This window comes from Camelus dromedarius, chromosome 23, assembly GCF_036321535.1.
Source record: "Camelus dromedarius isolate mCamDro1 chromosome 23, mCamDro1.pat, whole genome shotgun sequence".
Classification (NCBI taxonomy): domain Eukaryota; kingdom Metazoa; phylum Chordata; class Mammalia; order Artiodactyla; family Camelidae; genus Camelus; species Camelus dromedarius.
Window position 1 is genome coordinate 10,161,592 of NC_087458.1, and position 14,761 is coordinate 10,176,352.

General features: G+C 53.2%; 1 protein-coding gene across 2 annotated transcripts; it reads right to left on the reverse strand.

Annotated features, from left to right (window-relative positions):
- Positions 1 to 74: 74 nt before the first annotated feature.
- On the reverse strand, positions 75 to 8,311 carry IGSF8 (immunoglobulin superfamily member 8). 2 transcript variants are annotated; one of them, XM_031435982.2, is made up of 7 exons: positions 8,017 to 8,249; positions 4,508 to 4,885; positions 3,357 to 3,818; positions 2,599 to 3,006; positions 1,971 to 2,384; positions 1,499 to 1,629; positions 75 to 583 (listed from the first exon to the last, which is right to left on the reverse strand). In XM_031435982.2, the coding sequence occupies exons 1-6, from the start codon at positions 8,066 to 8,068 to the stop codon at positions 1,514 to 1,516; spliced, it is 1,830 nt and encodes a 609-aa protein (XP_031291842.1). In that variant the 5' UTR covers positions 8,069 to 8,249; the 3' UTR covers positions 75 to 583; positions 1,499 to 1,513. The 2 variants fall into 2 exon arrangements, with proteins under 2 accessions (XP_031291842.1, XP_010991410.1); XM_010993108.3 differs by lacking the exon at positions 75 to 583 and adding an exon at positions 1,045 to 1,288 and having other exon boundaries at positions 8,017 to 8,311.
- Between the last annotated feature and the right edge of the window lie 6,450 nt (positions 8,312 to 14,761).

Here is a 14,761-nt window from a genome sequence, read left to right on the forward strand (position 1 = left end):
TTGGTCTAACTTGGTGGAACAGCTCGAGTCCGCGCAGGAAGGAGTGGGCTGTTGGTATCCACACACGCTCACATGGTAGTGAACCCACTGCAAGCGAGCCCGATGAGAGGAGCTGAGGCTGGATGGAAGGCACTGAGACCCCACCACACCTCTCCTCGCCACTTGGCCACCGCTCAGGGCACCCCTGTGTACAGTGCAAGGAGTCCGGAGACCTGGTTCTCGTCCTGACGCTGTCACTAGTCAGTTCCATGACTCTGGGCAAGTCACATCGCTTCGCTGGGTCTGTTTCCCCATCTGTAAAAACAACACTTAGGAAACCAGTGATGCTCAATAAATGTTTAAATAACTGAATTGAAAGAGGTAGACTGGGCTTCTCTTAAGGTGCAGCACAGCTGAGAATTCTAGGATCAGAGAGTCCTAAGGCAAAGACAAATGCAGGGAGCCCCGGGGACATGGCGGGGCAGGGTGAGGCATGGCTGTGGGGGCGGGCGTGTGCAGGGGCTCTGTGGACGCCCGGGCCCTCTTCTGACGGCTGTCATCCGCGCCACTCAGGGGGCTGTGTTCTGGGACTTCCATTCTGCTGCTGTCAGACAGAATAATGAAGATCAGGAGGAAAAAGCCTGAGGCCCCAAGGCCTGATGGGAGGAGTCAGGTCCAAGATTAGCCAGACGGGGAGAAAGAGACTGGGGAGTAGTGCGGGAGCTCAGAAAAGGGCACCGGGGGCCTGGAAACCCCTTCTATGCAGCAGGAAGGCATCTGGGAGCAGAGGCTGTGCTCAGCTGGAACTCACCCCCCCCTTTCTCTGCTCCCCTCCCCCAGTAGGTCCCAACAGGAATTGGCTCAGCACTGACAGCTCAGACAGCAGATGGGACCCAGGTGTCCCCTCCTAGGGTGGGTGGCACGGCCCACGAAGGCCAGATGGTGTTCGTGGTGGGAAGAGAGGCCTGGGTCGTCCAGAATAGGTTGTCAGCCCCCAGCAACCTCCCTGCCACACACCCCAGCCTCTTACAGCCTCATGGCAGGGAAGACACAGCCAGCCATGAATTTTATAAAATAAGTTTATTCACATTTTAGAAAAACTAATTCTAGGCTAGGGAATGGCCTCCCTCTGGGCTGGGTATGAGATCCCGAACAGAAGGCCAGAGGGAGGGGTTTGGGAAGGAAAGAGTGGCCAGGTCCCCCACTGTGGGTGGGAGTAGATCAAATAAATTACAGGAAGGGCAGGCAGAGGGAGGGGGTCTCCAGGCACCAGAGGAGGGCTTGCGGCTAGGCTGGGAGAAAGTCACACCTGCAAGAACGGGAGAGTGCGTGGAGCAAGCTAAGAAGGGAGCCCTGAGTGTGACTCCCTCCTGGCCCTCTCCCGCCTGCCCCGCCCACCCGGTTACAGGGTCCTGCAGAGCCCAGAGGGGCTGCTCCTTCTCCAGGTGGGGCAGGGGAAGAGCCGCTCATCTCAGGACTTGAGAAGACAGGGCTGGGGTTGCAAGTTCTTGCCCCTCACCTGGGGAGCAAGGGATCACCGTTTCTGCAGCCTCTTCATGAAGCAGCAGGTGATGGTGCCGAGGATGGTGGCGCCGATGACTACAGCCACCCCTGCACCCACCAGCAGGGGCACAAACAGGGTGTCCAGGGCTAGGCAAGAGATGATGGCTGTGTTCAGCCTGGGATGTTCACCCACGGTCCCACCTGCATGCCAGCACCTTCTCTCTCAAGCTGTCCCCACCACCTCCTCCCATTCACACACAGCCTTCCACTGCCCACTCCCTGCCTTCTCTGCACTCCCCCACCACGAGGACCCTGGGGGAGCCGGCTGGCCCTGAGGGGCTGAAAGCTGGACTTTCGAGACTCTTCAGGTGAAGTGACTTGGAGGAGAAAGAGGGACCCGGTAGCAGGAGGGCCTGATGGAAGGGGAGAGCAAGTGCATGGGCCTGGAGCGGGGCATAAGCAAGGAGGGGAGGGTGGGAGTCACTCACCGTGCGTGTAGGGGTAGACGGTGACAGGCCCTGAGCGGGCGCTGCCCGCCTGGTACCAGCTGTAGTCAGCATGCTGCACCCAGGCGCTGGGGGCACAGTGGTATACGCCTTTGTCCTCGGGCCCCAAGCCATGGAGTCTCAGCCGATGGCTTCGGGGCCCCACCAGCTCCACGCTGACAGGGCCTCCTCCAGGCCGGACCCCCAGCTCTGCCACACCGTCCTGGCCCACGCCACCCACCAGCTGGGCAGGGCCAGAGCTCAGCTCTCCCTCCTCCGGCCGCTCCACCCACCAGCTGGCAGCCAGCCGCAGCCCTGGGGGGCCGCCCCGCACAGAGATGTTGCAGAGCAGGGAGGCCGTCTCCCCACGGTACACTGCGCCTCCTGCTAGCCAGGCCACAGCCTCTAGCACCACACCTGCCGAACAAAGGACAAGGGGTCAGAAGGTGAAGGAAGGGACAGAGGATGCAGGGTTAGGACCACTGTCCAAGCAACACCCAGAAGTTCAAGGTATTCCCACAATCTTAGAAGAGGAATGTGAGATTGAGGCATGGAGGCAGCTGATGGAGAGGGAGAGAGGCATAGAAACAGAGGGGAAGGTTCTGTCTAGGGCCCAACTCACCCTCCTTACCTTCTTCCCGCACGTGCACAGGGAGGGGCCGGGAGCGGGCACTGGCTGCTTCACGAAGCCGGGCCCCAGATCCTCGGACATAGGCCTTGGCGAGGCAGCGGTAGGTGCCCGCATCCCCAGGCCGGGCAGCCTCCAGCCGTAGCCGGTAGGTTCTGGAAGCCACCTTCTCCATGGCAATGTGCCGGCCCTCGTAGCCAGGGCCCAGACTGCCCACACCCTCTGTGTCCAGCTGGGCGACCAGACGGCCAGGCCCAGGTGCTCCTGCAGGTGCCATCTCCCAGCCCACGGAGTACGCAGCATGACGGCCTGGTGGGGGCAGGGCCCCTGACACATTGCACAGAAGCTCCAAGGGCTCCCCTGGGCCAATCCGGCGCTCACCAGGCCCCACTGTCACTGCGAGCTGGCTGGCTGAAACACAGGAGGGGAAGGGGTGTCATGGAGGCAGGAGAGGGCACAGAACACCCAACACCCCAAACACAGCTCCTTCTGGACAGCAGCAACTTCAAGGCCCTTCCACCCAGGGGCCTGCAACTCTCACCCCTCAGCCTCGGCCCTCCTGTCTCCACATCCAGTTTCTGAGCAGAGAAAACCCATCATGTGTTGGGGTGCTCATGGGAAGCGATGCTAATGGAACTGCTCGGTCTAGGGAAGGTGGGCTCCCTGGAATCAGATGATGGCCATCTAGTGGCCCTGGTAGTCAGGGTGCCCACTGAGATACCGTGGCTCCCAGCTGGCACCATGGGACCTGTAGCACTCACACAGCGTCTGCACATCCACCTGGGCCAGGACAGCCCTCTTCTCTGCAATCTGAGCCCAGCTGCCATCAGGATCCTGAATCCACTCGGTGGCAGTGCAATGGTAGGTGCCCGCATCCTCCGCCTGGGCTCCCCCCACCACCATGCGGTACTGCTCAGTCCCCTCCTTGCCCAGCCGCAGCTCCCCCGCAGCCAGCCGCTCAGCATATGGAGCTCCGGCCTCCACAGCCAGGTCGGGCCGGAGTCCCACCACCTCCTGCAGAGTCGCTCGCCCCACTGGCACCTCGGGCACAGCTCGCCCAAAGGACACAGCCAGGTGTGTGTGCTTCTGTGTGCTCGTCCAAGCCAGGCAGCCCAGGGCCAGCTCTTGTCCCTCGTGCACCATCAGGCGAGGGGGTGAAGTTGAGGCCTGGCGGCCTCGGGGCCCTGGTGGGGTAGCAGATACCTGCAGCATATCTGGAAGAACTGGAGAGAACAGCTGAAGTGAAGGAGGGCTGGGAGCTGTCGGCCCTTGTTACCGCTCCCTACCTACAACCTAATTCCCTGAAAGACTGTGAGCTGGAAGGCAGAGACTTCATGTTGTATTATTTCTTCTGTAACCCAGTGGTGCCAAGCACAGTGCTGGGCACACAACAGGCACTCAATAAATACTTGTTGAATTTCATAGAATCAGCCCATCGCCTACTCACCCTTATGTTTCAGACTGACCCCTGTTTGAAATACTCAGTGGCTCTGTCTTCTTTCTCGGAAGACAAAGAAACTTAAGAGAGCAAGAATGTCACGTGTTCTCACTCCTTCTGCCCGGCCTCTACTTTCTCCCTCTTCTCCCCCAGACCTGGATCCTGGGATCTCCAGGAATGGAGTCTCTTCACCCTATCAATCAGGCTTCCCCACTATATCAGGGAATAAAAAGGGGGCTGGACGGCTTAAGGCCATTTCCCCCTCTCCCAGAGGGAGGCTTGATGGAACAAGAAGAGCAATGGCCTGGAGTGTGGAGATCTGGGTTAGAGTCCCAGACCAGTTGCTAACTTGCTGGGTGACCCCCTGAAAGTCACTTAACTTGGTTGGGCCTCAGGTTCCTTGTAGGTCCCTCCTGGCCCTGACTTTCTGCCTCTGGGAGGGTGTGGCCCCCCCCACATCCCAGGGCCCAGTACCTCTCAGTTCCACTTTGCCGCTGTAGCTGCCCAGGTAGTGGGCATCAGTGGAGGGTGTGTAGCACTCGTAAATGCCAGCATCCTGGGCCTGCAGGCGGGCAATCTTGAGCACCACGGCATCACCCTGCAGACGCTGCACCTGCACCTCACCAGCTGCCACTCGGGGCCCAAAGACAGCGTAGGAGAACCGGGGGTCCCTGGTACTGACAATGCCCAGAGCAGCCTCTGGGGCCTCGGGCCTGTACAGGAACCACTCAAAGTCCTGCTGGGCGGGGCCCTCATAGCCACTGACGTTGCAGGAGATGGAGATGGCTGTGCCAGCCACACGATACAGGGGCCCCTCAGGGACCAGCACCTCCCGGGCGCAGCAGCCGACTCCTATAGGGATAGACAGGAGAAGTTAGGGATGCCTGGGTTCCCACTACATCCCCCCACCACCCACATTCTTGCCCCTGCTTATGAAGGGAAAGGAAACCTGAGAAAAGTTGGTATACAGCTTGGACCTTGCTCTGACCTGAGAACAGGGTAAGGGTGCTGGGAGGGAAGACATCTGGGTCTCAAGGAGGTGGTGGTATAGAGCCAGGTTTGCCTCAGAACCCAGAAACATCCCGTTACCGGCAGGCCAGAAGCAGAGCGCGTAAGGGCTTTCAGGAGTGTATCTGCTTCCTGATTTAACCTGTCCTTGATTCCAGCCCTACCTTGATTCCCTCCCCCTATTTCCCCCATGTCTGTGGGGCGTGGTCAGTGGAGCCTTCTAGCTAAAGGATCCTGAGACTACATGTCCCCCTCCTTTGTTTGAAAGGAACTGGCAAAATCTTGCTCAGAAGGACTGGTTGGCTCAGCTGTATCACCTGGGCCAGGGGACTCCAGACAATGGAGCCAGTGGCCCGAGCAGGACAGGGCACAGACTCAGCCGGTTCTCACCACACGATCCCTCCCCCCTCCAGCTGTGCCATGAGCTCACTGCTTCTCCACAGCACAGGGCTGCCGAGGCAGCTGGGGCTCATGGGGCAAGAACCGGCCTCTGCCTTGGCTTCTGGGGGCAGAAGATCCTCTCCCCAACCAGTGCCTGCCAATCTTCCCGGGCAGACCCAGCTGACACACAGTCCTCCCACCAACCCCATCCCACCCCACCCCACCCCACAGCTCCCTAACAAAAGCCTTCATTTGCATCTGATGTGCATTCATTTACTTTTGGTAAGGAGGCAATAAACCCCCAGCTGCCCCTTCCCATCTTTCTCTCCTTAGAGAGGCCAAAACTCTCTCCTTCACCCCACCCCCAACCCCAGGCCCTACCCTGCCCTCACAGATACTCCTGGTGGCCTTGGAGGACTCAGCTTCTCCCTCCCTTCCTTCCAATCTTCCATAGCCCCGGATCACAGAACCCCAGAATGTCAGGAGGCTAACCCAGCCCTCTGCCTCCATCTTACAGATGACGAAGGTTAGGCACGAGAAGTATAATGACCACGTTCCTACTGTCTCTGGCTGGCTTCCACATGCCCCTGCAGAGGGGCAAAGCCAGAGAGGAAGACAGGGAATCCAAGGAGAGGCCTGAGGACATTGACCTCACCAACCAGAATGTCACTCCCAGGGGCATACCCACAACCTTTCTGCAGGGGCTGGAGGAAAACACCTAGTCTGTAGTCAAACTCTTGTTCTCCAGCTCCTCCAGAAGCACCCCACTCCCTTAACTTTCCCACTCTTGACCCCTTCTTCCTGTGGCTGAGTCACGAGAGAACTTGTGGTTGCTTGATTAGAGCACAGGCTGAGAGTCAGGAGGTTGGGTACCAGCCCCATCCCCATCCCCAGCTGTATGGTTGGACCAGTCCCTTCCACTCCCAAGCCTCAGTTTCTACACTGGAGGAGAGCTAAGAGCTTCCACTCTGACAGTGAGTGAGCCTGTGACTCAGGAGGGTCCTGCCCGAGGGCATTTCATAATCAGAGTGATGACAAAGACAGGCGAGCTGACATCTTCCCTGGCCTCTGGGCCTACTGCTCTGCAGGGCCCCCTCCCATCTTCCTGGCTCCACAACTGCTGATGTTTGGAGATCCCCATGGGAAAGTCACCCCCACTGCCTTAGGAAACCAGCTGCCAGGCAGCTCTCTCTCCAGCCAGGTCCCCTCCTCTGTGTTAGCAGAGAGGAAAACGAAAGCAGAGACCTGCTTTGGAGTCAGATGGGTGTGGATTCAAATTTTAGCCTCAACACTCACTAGATGTATTCTCTGGGGAAAGTTATGTTCAAAATGAAATGAAAATGAAATCTCATTTCAAAATGAAAGCCAACAGAAGCGGGCACTCAGATCTCAGTAGGTTCTTCTGTCTCCCCACACCACACTTCCCCTGGGCTCTTCTCTGCTCCACGCTGCCCACTGGGGAAAAACAGCCAAGCACTAGGCAACCAGGCCCCACAGCTCCTGCCTCTGTATATCCTCCTGCCTCTCACCCAGGGCCCCAAGGAGTCAGCTCATTCTAGTCCCACAGGGCCAGGGACTATGCAACCTGGGGAGGCTGCTTGGCGCTGCAATGGAGCTGGTCTAGAAACGGGCGGCTGGGGCTACGTCAGCCTCTGCCTTAACTATGGCAGCTCCAAATCCTGACGCCAAAGCCACCCCACCCCCCATTCCTCACTCTGTGCTCTTGTTTCAAGGGTTACAGTCTGGATACCATATTCCTCCCCAGACCACTGCCCCCAGGAAGCCCTCCAGCTCAGGCCAAAACCACTTCCACTGTCACTGCCTTCATGCATCCATGCAGCCCAGAACACCCCACCATGAACACCCACCACAACAGACACAGGGTGCTTGGAGATCTCAGCATCAGTCTCCATGGAGCCCGGTTTCTCCCATGACAGGGAAGCTGGGACCAAGGGGGTGTGACAACCAGCGGGAGGCCACAGAGCCAAGTGCCATCTGGGAGAGGGAAAGTGGGGCAAAGGGAGACCTGACCCAGGGTGGAGATGGAACTGCCCTCTACTTCAGATGATGAAGTTGGGGGATGGGGTGCAACTAGAGGAGACTTACTTCAAAGATCGTGGGCAGAACCGGCCCCTGGGCCTCCAGCCAACTCGGGCAATTACGAAGATGGGTAGGCACTGCCCACGCAGGGCTGGCACCCAAGGCTGGGCCTGAAGCTGAGTCTGAGGCAGGGAGGAGTCGCAACATTTGGGCGCAGCGACCCCAGGACCTGAGTATGCCAGCTGAGAAGTGGGGCCTGGGCCTCGGAGGCCTGGCGGTTCCTGGGGGTGGCACCTCAGTGGGTCCTCACTGTGCCCCAGCCGGGGGCCTAGAGCCAGGGAGTCTTCACCATCAACAACAACCCTCCCCCAAGACTCGCCTGGCGGGCGGCCACAGGGGGCAGCTGGGAGCCAGCCCGTGGAGACTGGAGGCAGGCCCTGATGGAGAAGCGGGTGCGAGGGGCTCCAAAATGCTGGGGAAGTGGGCAGGGCTGGGCGCCAGGTGTCAGGCACCTGCCGGGCGGCGCTGGGAGCCGGGACAGGGGCCGGGCTTACCCAGCATTAGCAGCAGCAGCAGCGGCGGCGGCTTGGGACCGAGGGCGCCCATCCTGCGCAGTCGGCTCTGGAGAGAATCTGAGGGGCGGCGCGGGCTCTGGGCGGCCGGGGGCTCGGGGGGCGCATGCCCGGGTCGGGGGCACGAAGCGGAGCAGCGAGGCGTGGGTGCGCGGAGTGGAGCTGAGCGGAGCGGGAGCTGCCAAGTCCCCTCCCTCCTCCCTCCTCCCTCCTCCCTCCTCCCCCCGCCCCGCCTCGCCTCCTCCTACTGCTTTCCCTCCCGCCTCGGCGACTCGGAAGACCGTTCCCGCCCTGCCCTGCCCAGGCCCCGCCCCGGCCCTCGGCTCCCGCCCCGGCCCTCGGCTCCCGCCCCGGCCCTCAGCTCCTGCCCCGGCCCAGCCCCGCCCCGGTCCCTAACCCCGCCCCGACCCCTCCCGACCGCGGCCCGGCTCCTGTCCCCGGCTCCGCCTACCCCTGTTCCAGGCTCCGCCCTGACCCCGACCAAAGCCCACCCTCCTCGATCCTGGCCAGCAGGCTGCTCCTGGGCTTGGCCAAATCCCCGCCAGCTCCGCAGAGTGTGCCAGTACCCTGCACCTTCGGACTTTCCCTGATAGTTGGGTGCAGGGGCTCTGGGGTCAGCGAGGTGACTGTGGCTACGAACTTAGAACCTAGGTGTTTGCTCTTGGCCTCTAGGCCTAGCCACAAACCCTGCAGAAGTGGGGAAGGGCAGGACCTAGGAGTTACGGAACTAGGAGGATCTAGGCTGAAGGATGCTTCAGGGCTGCGCAAGGTTACTAGAGACCTGTTTGCCACCGCCTCGGGGTAGTACCAGAAGTGGGTGAGAAGCTTAGGCCGTCTGGGTACCGTCATTTCCTGGTTGGTGATCCTGGTCAAGTTGCTTAACCTCCTCCAACCTGTTTTCTCGTTGGCAAATAGAGGTGGATGACACCCACACCAAAGAGTTTTTGTGACCTTAATTGAGATAACTTACAGAGGTGCATGGCACAAGATAACAGTAAATAGGAGATGGGGGGCAGTGGGGAGGCGGTTTTGAATTATTTAAACTGCTTGCTAAGAGGTTTAACTCAGACCTAAGGAGAGAGTGAGCCTGGGGTTTAGGTGCTGAAGTCCCTAGTTCCAGTGAGGAGAAATGGACAACACTCTGCACTGGGAGATGTGAGGCCTGCCCTGGAGGTGGGAGAATGGAAAAGGCATCTTTCCTAGGCTCTGTCTCTTCCTCAACTAAGGAGAAGGTGGGGAGTGAGGAGGGGCAGGAAGAGTGGCCAGAACCGGGAAAGGGACAGCCAGGCTGCAAAGCTAAGGCTGTCACGGTGGCCATCCATGGGGGGGACCCAAAGATCATCTAGCACCTTCACCCTCAAACTGCCATCTGTCCCCTCTCATCCCCCAAACCCCGCAACCCACTAACTCCTCACTCCTTTTCACAGAAGAAGAAATGGAGGCCCAGAGAGGGGAAGTGGCACAGGCCAGACCAGACTTTCCTTGACTCTCATCCCAGAGCCTGGCACAGTGCCTAGATCAGAGGAGGTGCTCAGCAGAGGCCACATTCAGGAACCCTGGACAGACTGGAGAAATTCTGAGGTGGAATTCTGGGGACCCTTGAGAGAATCAGAGATACAGCCCAATACTTCCAAGACTGGCTCTGGAACAGGACAGCAAGATGCCTTTTCCCTCCTACTTTGTTGTATCCACAGCCTGATTTCTCCAGATTCATTTCACCTAAATCCATCCACAGGTCAGACTGAGCTATGTGAAAACTGAAAGGTATAGGGAAGTTTTTGGAAGAAAGCCACTCTCCCTTTATTTGGAAGTAGAGTGGACATAATGCCTTCCTGATGCTTGAGAGATGAGAGATGTTGTCAATCATCATCATAGATGCCATTTATCAGACATGTTGACCTTAAAAATAAAATAACAAGGTCTTTTTTTTAACTTTTTTTGTTGAGTTATAGTCATTTTACAATGTTGTGTCAAATTCTAGCGTAGAGCACAATTTTTCAGTTATACATGAACATACAGATATTCATTGCTACATTTTTTTTTTTTTGCTGTGAGCTACCACAAGATCTTGTATATATTTCCCTGTGCTATACAGTATAATCTTGTTTATCTGTTCTACATTTTGAAATTCCAGTCTGTCCCTTCCCACCCCCCGCCCCCTTGGCAACCACAGGTTTGTACTCTATGTCTATGAGTCTGTTTCTGTTTTGTATTTATGTTTGTGTGGTTTTTTTTTTTTTTTTTTAGATTCCACATATGAGCGATCTCATATGGTATTTTTCTTTCTCTTTCTGGCTTACTTCACTTAGAATGCCATTCTCCAGGAACAACCATATTGCTGCAAATGGCATTATGTTGTTGGTTTTTATGGCTGAAGAGTATTCCATTGTATAAATATACACATCTTCTTTATCCAGTCACCTGTTGATGGACATTTAGGCTGTTTCCATGTCTTGGCTATTGTAAACAGTAATGCTATGAACATTGGGGTGCAGGTGTCATAAAATAACAAGATCTTAAGCTAGCCAAAATGAGTTTACTTGGGAACAGCAGAGGAATTACAATTCAAGAGAAGCAAACTATGGTGAACCATAGGCAAGTCAGAGCAGACAAAAAAGTCAGCTTTTATTACATTTTAGAGGAAACAGGGAAGGGCTGTGGCAGTTTTCTTTTTAGTGGTGAGCAGCTTGCTGCTGAGTCAGAAGGAAACCTTTCTTCTTGCTGAGATCTGTAAGCTGTGGTGAGTGATATGCTCATGAGAGCCCTCCCTTCATGGCTTCCTTACTCCATTTTGATTTAGATTTCTTTTGTTCTTGTTCACATTTCCCCCTTTAGATCAAAAACCTTTCCTTGAAAACATCACTGATCAAGAGTCAGGTTACCTAATTTCAGTGGAATTATGTTTTGTCCCTGCTGCCAGGATGGACTTTTCCTGGATATCATGTTCCATATCGGAGGGAAAGTGATAGTGAAACCATTTGAGGACATATTTGAGTGACAAGGAAAATAGAAAGGAGAAACTCTTAAGCATTGTCACTCTTAAGATTATTTCAAAGTGTTGAGTCAACATTCTGTTTGGTGTATCAATTCTGCAAAAATTGGACAGGCAACAGGTGCAATTTTTAAAAATTATGCAAAGCAGGATTAAAACTAATATGACAAATTCAGTTTGTATTGTGGTTCTAAATCATAACCCTTGATCTGAGGGTAGCTAACTGAACAAATAGCCAAGTGCGTTTATTCCCTGATCTTGTGTAATTGAGTTTCTATTCCTCCAGAGGCATTTATCCATGTGCAACAGGTGGCATTTGTGAATGCCTCCTTGTTCAGAATCAAGAGTATTGATTGTCTCCGACTGCTTTAGCCATGGAGTCAAGAGGCCATTGCTGGGCTGCAGAATTGGATAGCTCTCCTAATGTTAGGGAGATATTTATGATCATATGCTCATTGGCACTTACTCTGACCCAAAGGGGAAAGGCTCTCGCTACGATGGCAAGCCTGGAGTCACGTATGCCTCAGGTAGTTCCTGTTTAAGATGTTTATGAAGGTTTAATGGGGACGATCAATGGGAGGCTTCAGATTTATTATAGATATTAATGAGGATGGTTAAATATCCTAGTAAACATTAACCTCTCATTCACCAGCTGTCCATACATTCATAGGCCCATTGAGAGTTCCATTCGCCACAAACAAGGCTAAAACCAGGTGGTGCACTTAAGACGATTATTGATAGTGCCGTTAACTGTCAATCCTTTTGAGCCAAGAGTCAGTGGTATTTGGGGAATATTTAGAGAGAAACCATACTGTTCTGTGGACTTTTCCTCTGAAGGCTGCAAAGAGGGGGGTAATTTTGTTATAGCATGCAGACTTAAGGTAATACTAGAGGGTCATCACTGTCATGAACATATCAGGGTTTCTGGTGACAAATCCAACAATCAGAGAGGTTTTTCCCTTTCGCAGTGGATTGGGAAATATGGATAAGAGCATTGTCTTTCTAATAAAGAAAGGGAGAAGATACGGCAAGAAGTAATAGTGGGGAAAAGATATACAGGCTTGGTCTAGTCATCTTGGAAAAGCTGTTCCTTCAGCTGTTGTCTGCTTCAATTCTTGGAAATCTTTACTTTTAGGTCACCAGTTGGAGTGCAGGTCCAATCAGGGTTTGGTTCTGTCTTTAGATGTGACACATGGATCCAAGGATAGAATGAGAAACTTATTCCTTGGAGTTTAGTGGCACAAGGCTTGGTTGACAGTACCTAATACTGGCCTTTCCAATGGGGTTGAAGAGAGTCTTTCTGGGGATGTCTTTTCCAATAGATGAAATCTCCAGGTTGTAAGGTGTGATGCTTGAGGTCTTCATGTCCTGGAAGCATGCCATGGAAAGACTATTCTAATATATGGTTAAGTATAGTTTGTGGATTCTGAAGGAAGTGGCTGTAAGGTTCAGAAGGACCAATGGCAATGCTTTTGGTCAGGGTATTTGAAGGGTCTCTACAAATTTTGCCTATTGGATTTTGATGATGCCATTTTTATATTCAACTAGTCCTGAAGACTGAGGATGATAAGTGAAGTGAAAATGTTGTAGAACTGGCCAAACAGCACAGACTTCTTACAGCACTTGACCAGTATAGTGGGTTCCCCTACCTCTAATTGGGGGTGGGGGGAGTGGAGAGTTCCTCAGGTAGGGTGATCTTTTCCAATAGGATCTTAGCCACAGAGGAGGCAGTAGCCTGTCTACATGAAAAAGCTTCAGTCCAATTAAAAAAAATACATGTAAATCATTACCAAGACTTATTTATGCCCATGAGATGGGGGTAGCTGTACAAAATCCATTTGCCAAAATTCAAATGGTCCATCAGGCAATTCAAAGTGCCCAGGAGCAGTAAGGACAGATTTTCCTGCATTCTATTCAGGAATAAGGATCAACCCTGGATCCAACATCTTCTGTAATGCTGCATAATATTGGTCTGATATCATCTGAGACTTCATTACTTGGAAAAGCAACATTAAAGCCTGCACACTGGTGTTAAAATTCACAATATGCAACACCTTAAACAGCGTGTCAACCTGCTCTCTCACTTTGTCATCACCAGTCTGGTCATAAGGATATGCCTTGTTCACTCCTGTTAAAAGAGCACTTGGCATTTTTGATTCAATGTATTTTTCTTGACTTGTTGAGGTTTATTGAGGGACCTCTGTCATTCGAATCATTTTAGTGCTCTGAGGCAGGGGTTGTTCAATAGTAGCTCCAGTAGAAACTTATTCCCAATCTGGAGGAGGGTTGAGGGAAGCCTCTGTGGTTACTCGAGTCCCATCACTGGGGAGTGGGAGGACATTGGAAAAACTGGTTGGGTGACTGAAGACTCCTGGAGCATTTAGTTTATAGCGATCTTTTCTCCAAAGTCCTGGCTTCTTATAATAATGACAGACTGGGAGGATTTTGCTTAAAGGCCTCCATCTGTTGAAGCTGGAGATTAAGGAGTTTAGTGATCATTTATGGTGCAGGCTAATTGGCTTGCCAAATTAACTAAGTCTGGAATGGGCATAGTTTCCCATTCTATTCTGATTCTCAACCAAAAGAGAAAGGTTTAGCCTACTGATGAACACAGAGTTGAAGGCTACCCGAGTGGATATCCAGAGGGAGACCAGGAATCTCAGAAACAATTTGGAGTCGACTGTAATAGTCTTGCACAAGGTTCAGTGGGTTTCTGAATGAGAGCCTGAATCTTACTCCGGTCAGCAGGTTTGGGGACTGCTGGGTGACGTCCCTTAGAGATTGCTGAGACTGATTCTATAGCAAGGCAGGGGGTAGGTCTCTCATTTGCAGTTCTAGAGATTTTTCAGGATTATCCCAATTATCTGTTTTCATTTAGCTTGGTCTTTGCCAACCAGCATGTGAACTAGCTGGTATAAATTTGAGAAACCTGGTTGGTAACTCAGGATGACGGTATTAAATGCTTATGCAAAATCTATGAGGATCTGCAGTAACTCTAGGAAAACTTTTGACAATAGCTTGTAGTTCAACCTTACTCTTGGGGACGTGAGAAATAAGCGGCTTAGCAGGAGGATCTTCAGAGGGTCTGATTTTAAAGAAGCAGGTTCTAAGACGTTCAGATGAGAAGGAAGTAGGGGGAGGTTTGGAGGAAAAGGGAAATTCATTGAGAGGGTTGGAATGAGGACGAGGCAGGTACAGAGGAGGTGGGGCACGTGCAGGAGAGGAAGAGGCTTCCAATGTCTTTTTATCTTCGTTTAATAGTTTATTCACCTGGGTCAATTTGGAAGTGTTATTTTGTGAAGCCTCAAGATGTCAATTGAAATAAGCATCCCATTCCATTTGTCATATTTTAGAGCCATGGTCCTCAAGTTTAGCCTCCCATAATGGCCACTGAAGCTCTAAATTATCTTTGGTTAGGTCAGTACATTTAGTTAAAAATGCATATGAGGAGAGATCATAGTTTTTATACAGAAAACAGGCCGGGGTCCCAGAGGAAAGGCCACCCTTTGAATGTTTAGAAGATTGGGGTCCCGTAATCTTAACTGAGAAGTTCAGAAAAACAAACAGCTATTCACCAAAAGGATGACGCCTTCAAGAAAACAGATCCCGAATAAAGTCAGAGAGCTCGACCAAAAAGAGGGAGCTTGAATCCCAGAGGAAGCTTAAAAACTCCTCTCAGGAAGAAGACAACTCATGGAAGCAGAGTATGTGGTTGCAGGGGGACCTTCGTTTCTC

Bases quoted from the DNA above. Each gene is read 5' to 3' on its own strand.
- IGSF8 (XM_031435982.2), bottom strand. From the start codon at position 8,068: ATGGGCGCCCTCGGTCCCAAGCCGCCGCCGCTGCTGCTGCTGCTAATG. The intron at 3,007-3,356 runs GTGAGTGCTACA...CCTGTGTTTCAG, and splicing joins GGTGGATGTGCAGACGCTGT to CCAGCCAGCTCGCAGTGACA. The intron at 2,385-2,598 runs GTAAGGAGGGTG...TTTGTTCGGCAG, and splicing joins TGTGCACGTGCGGGAAGAAG to GTGTGGTGCTAGAGGCTGTG.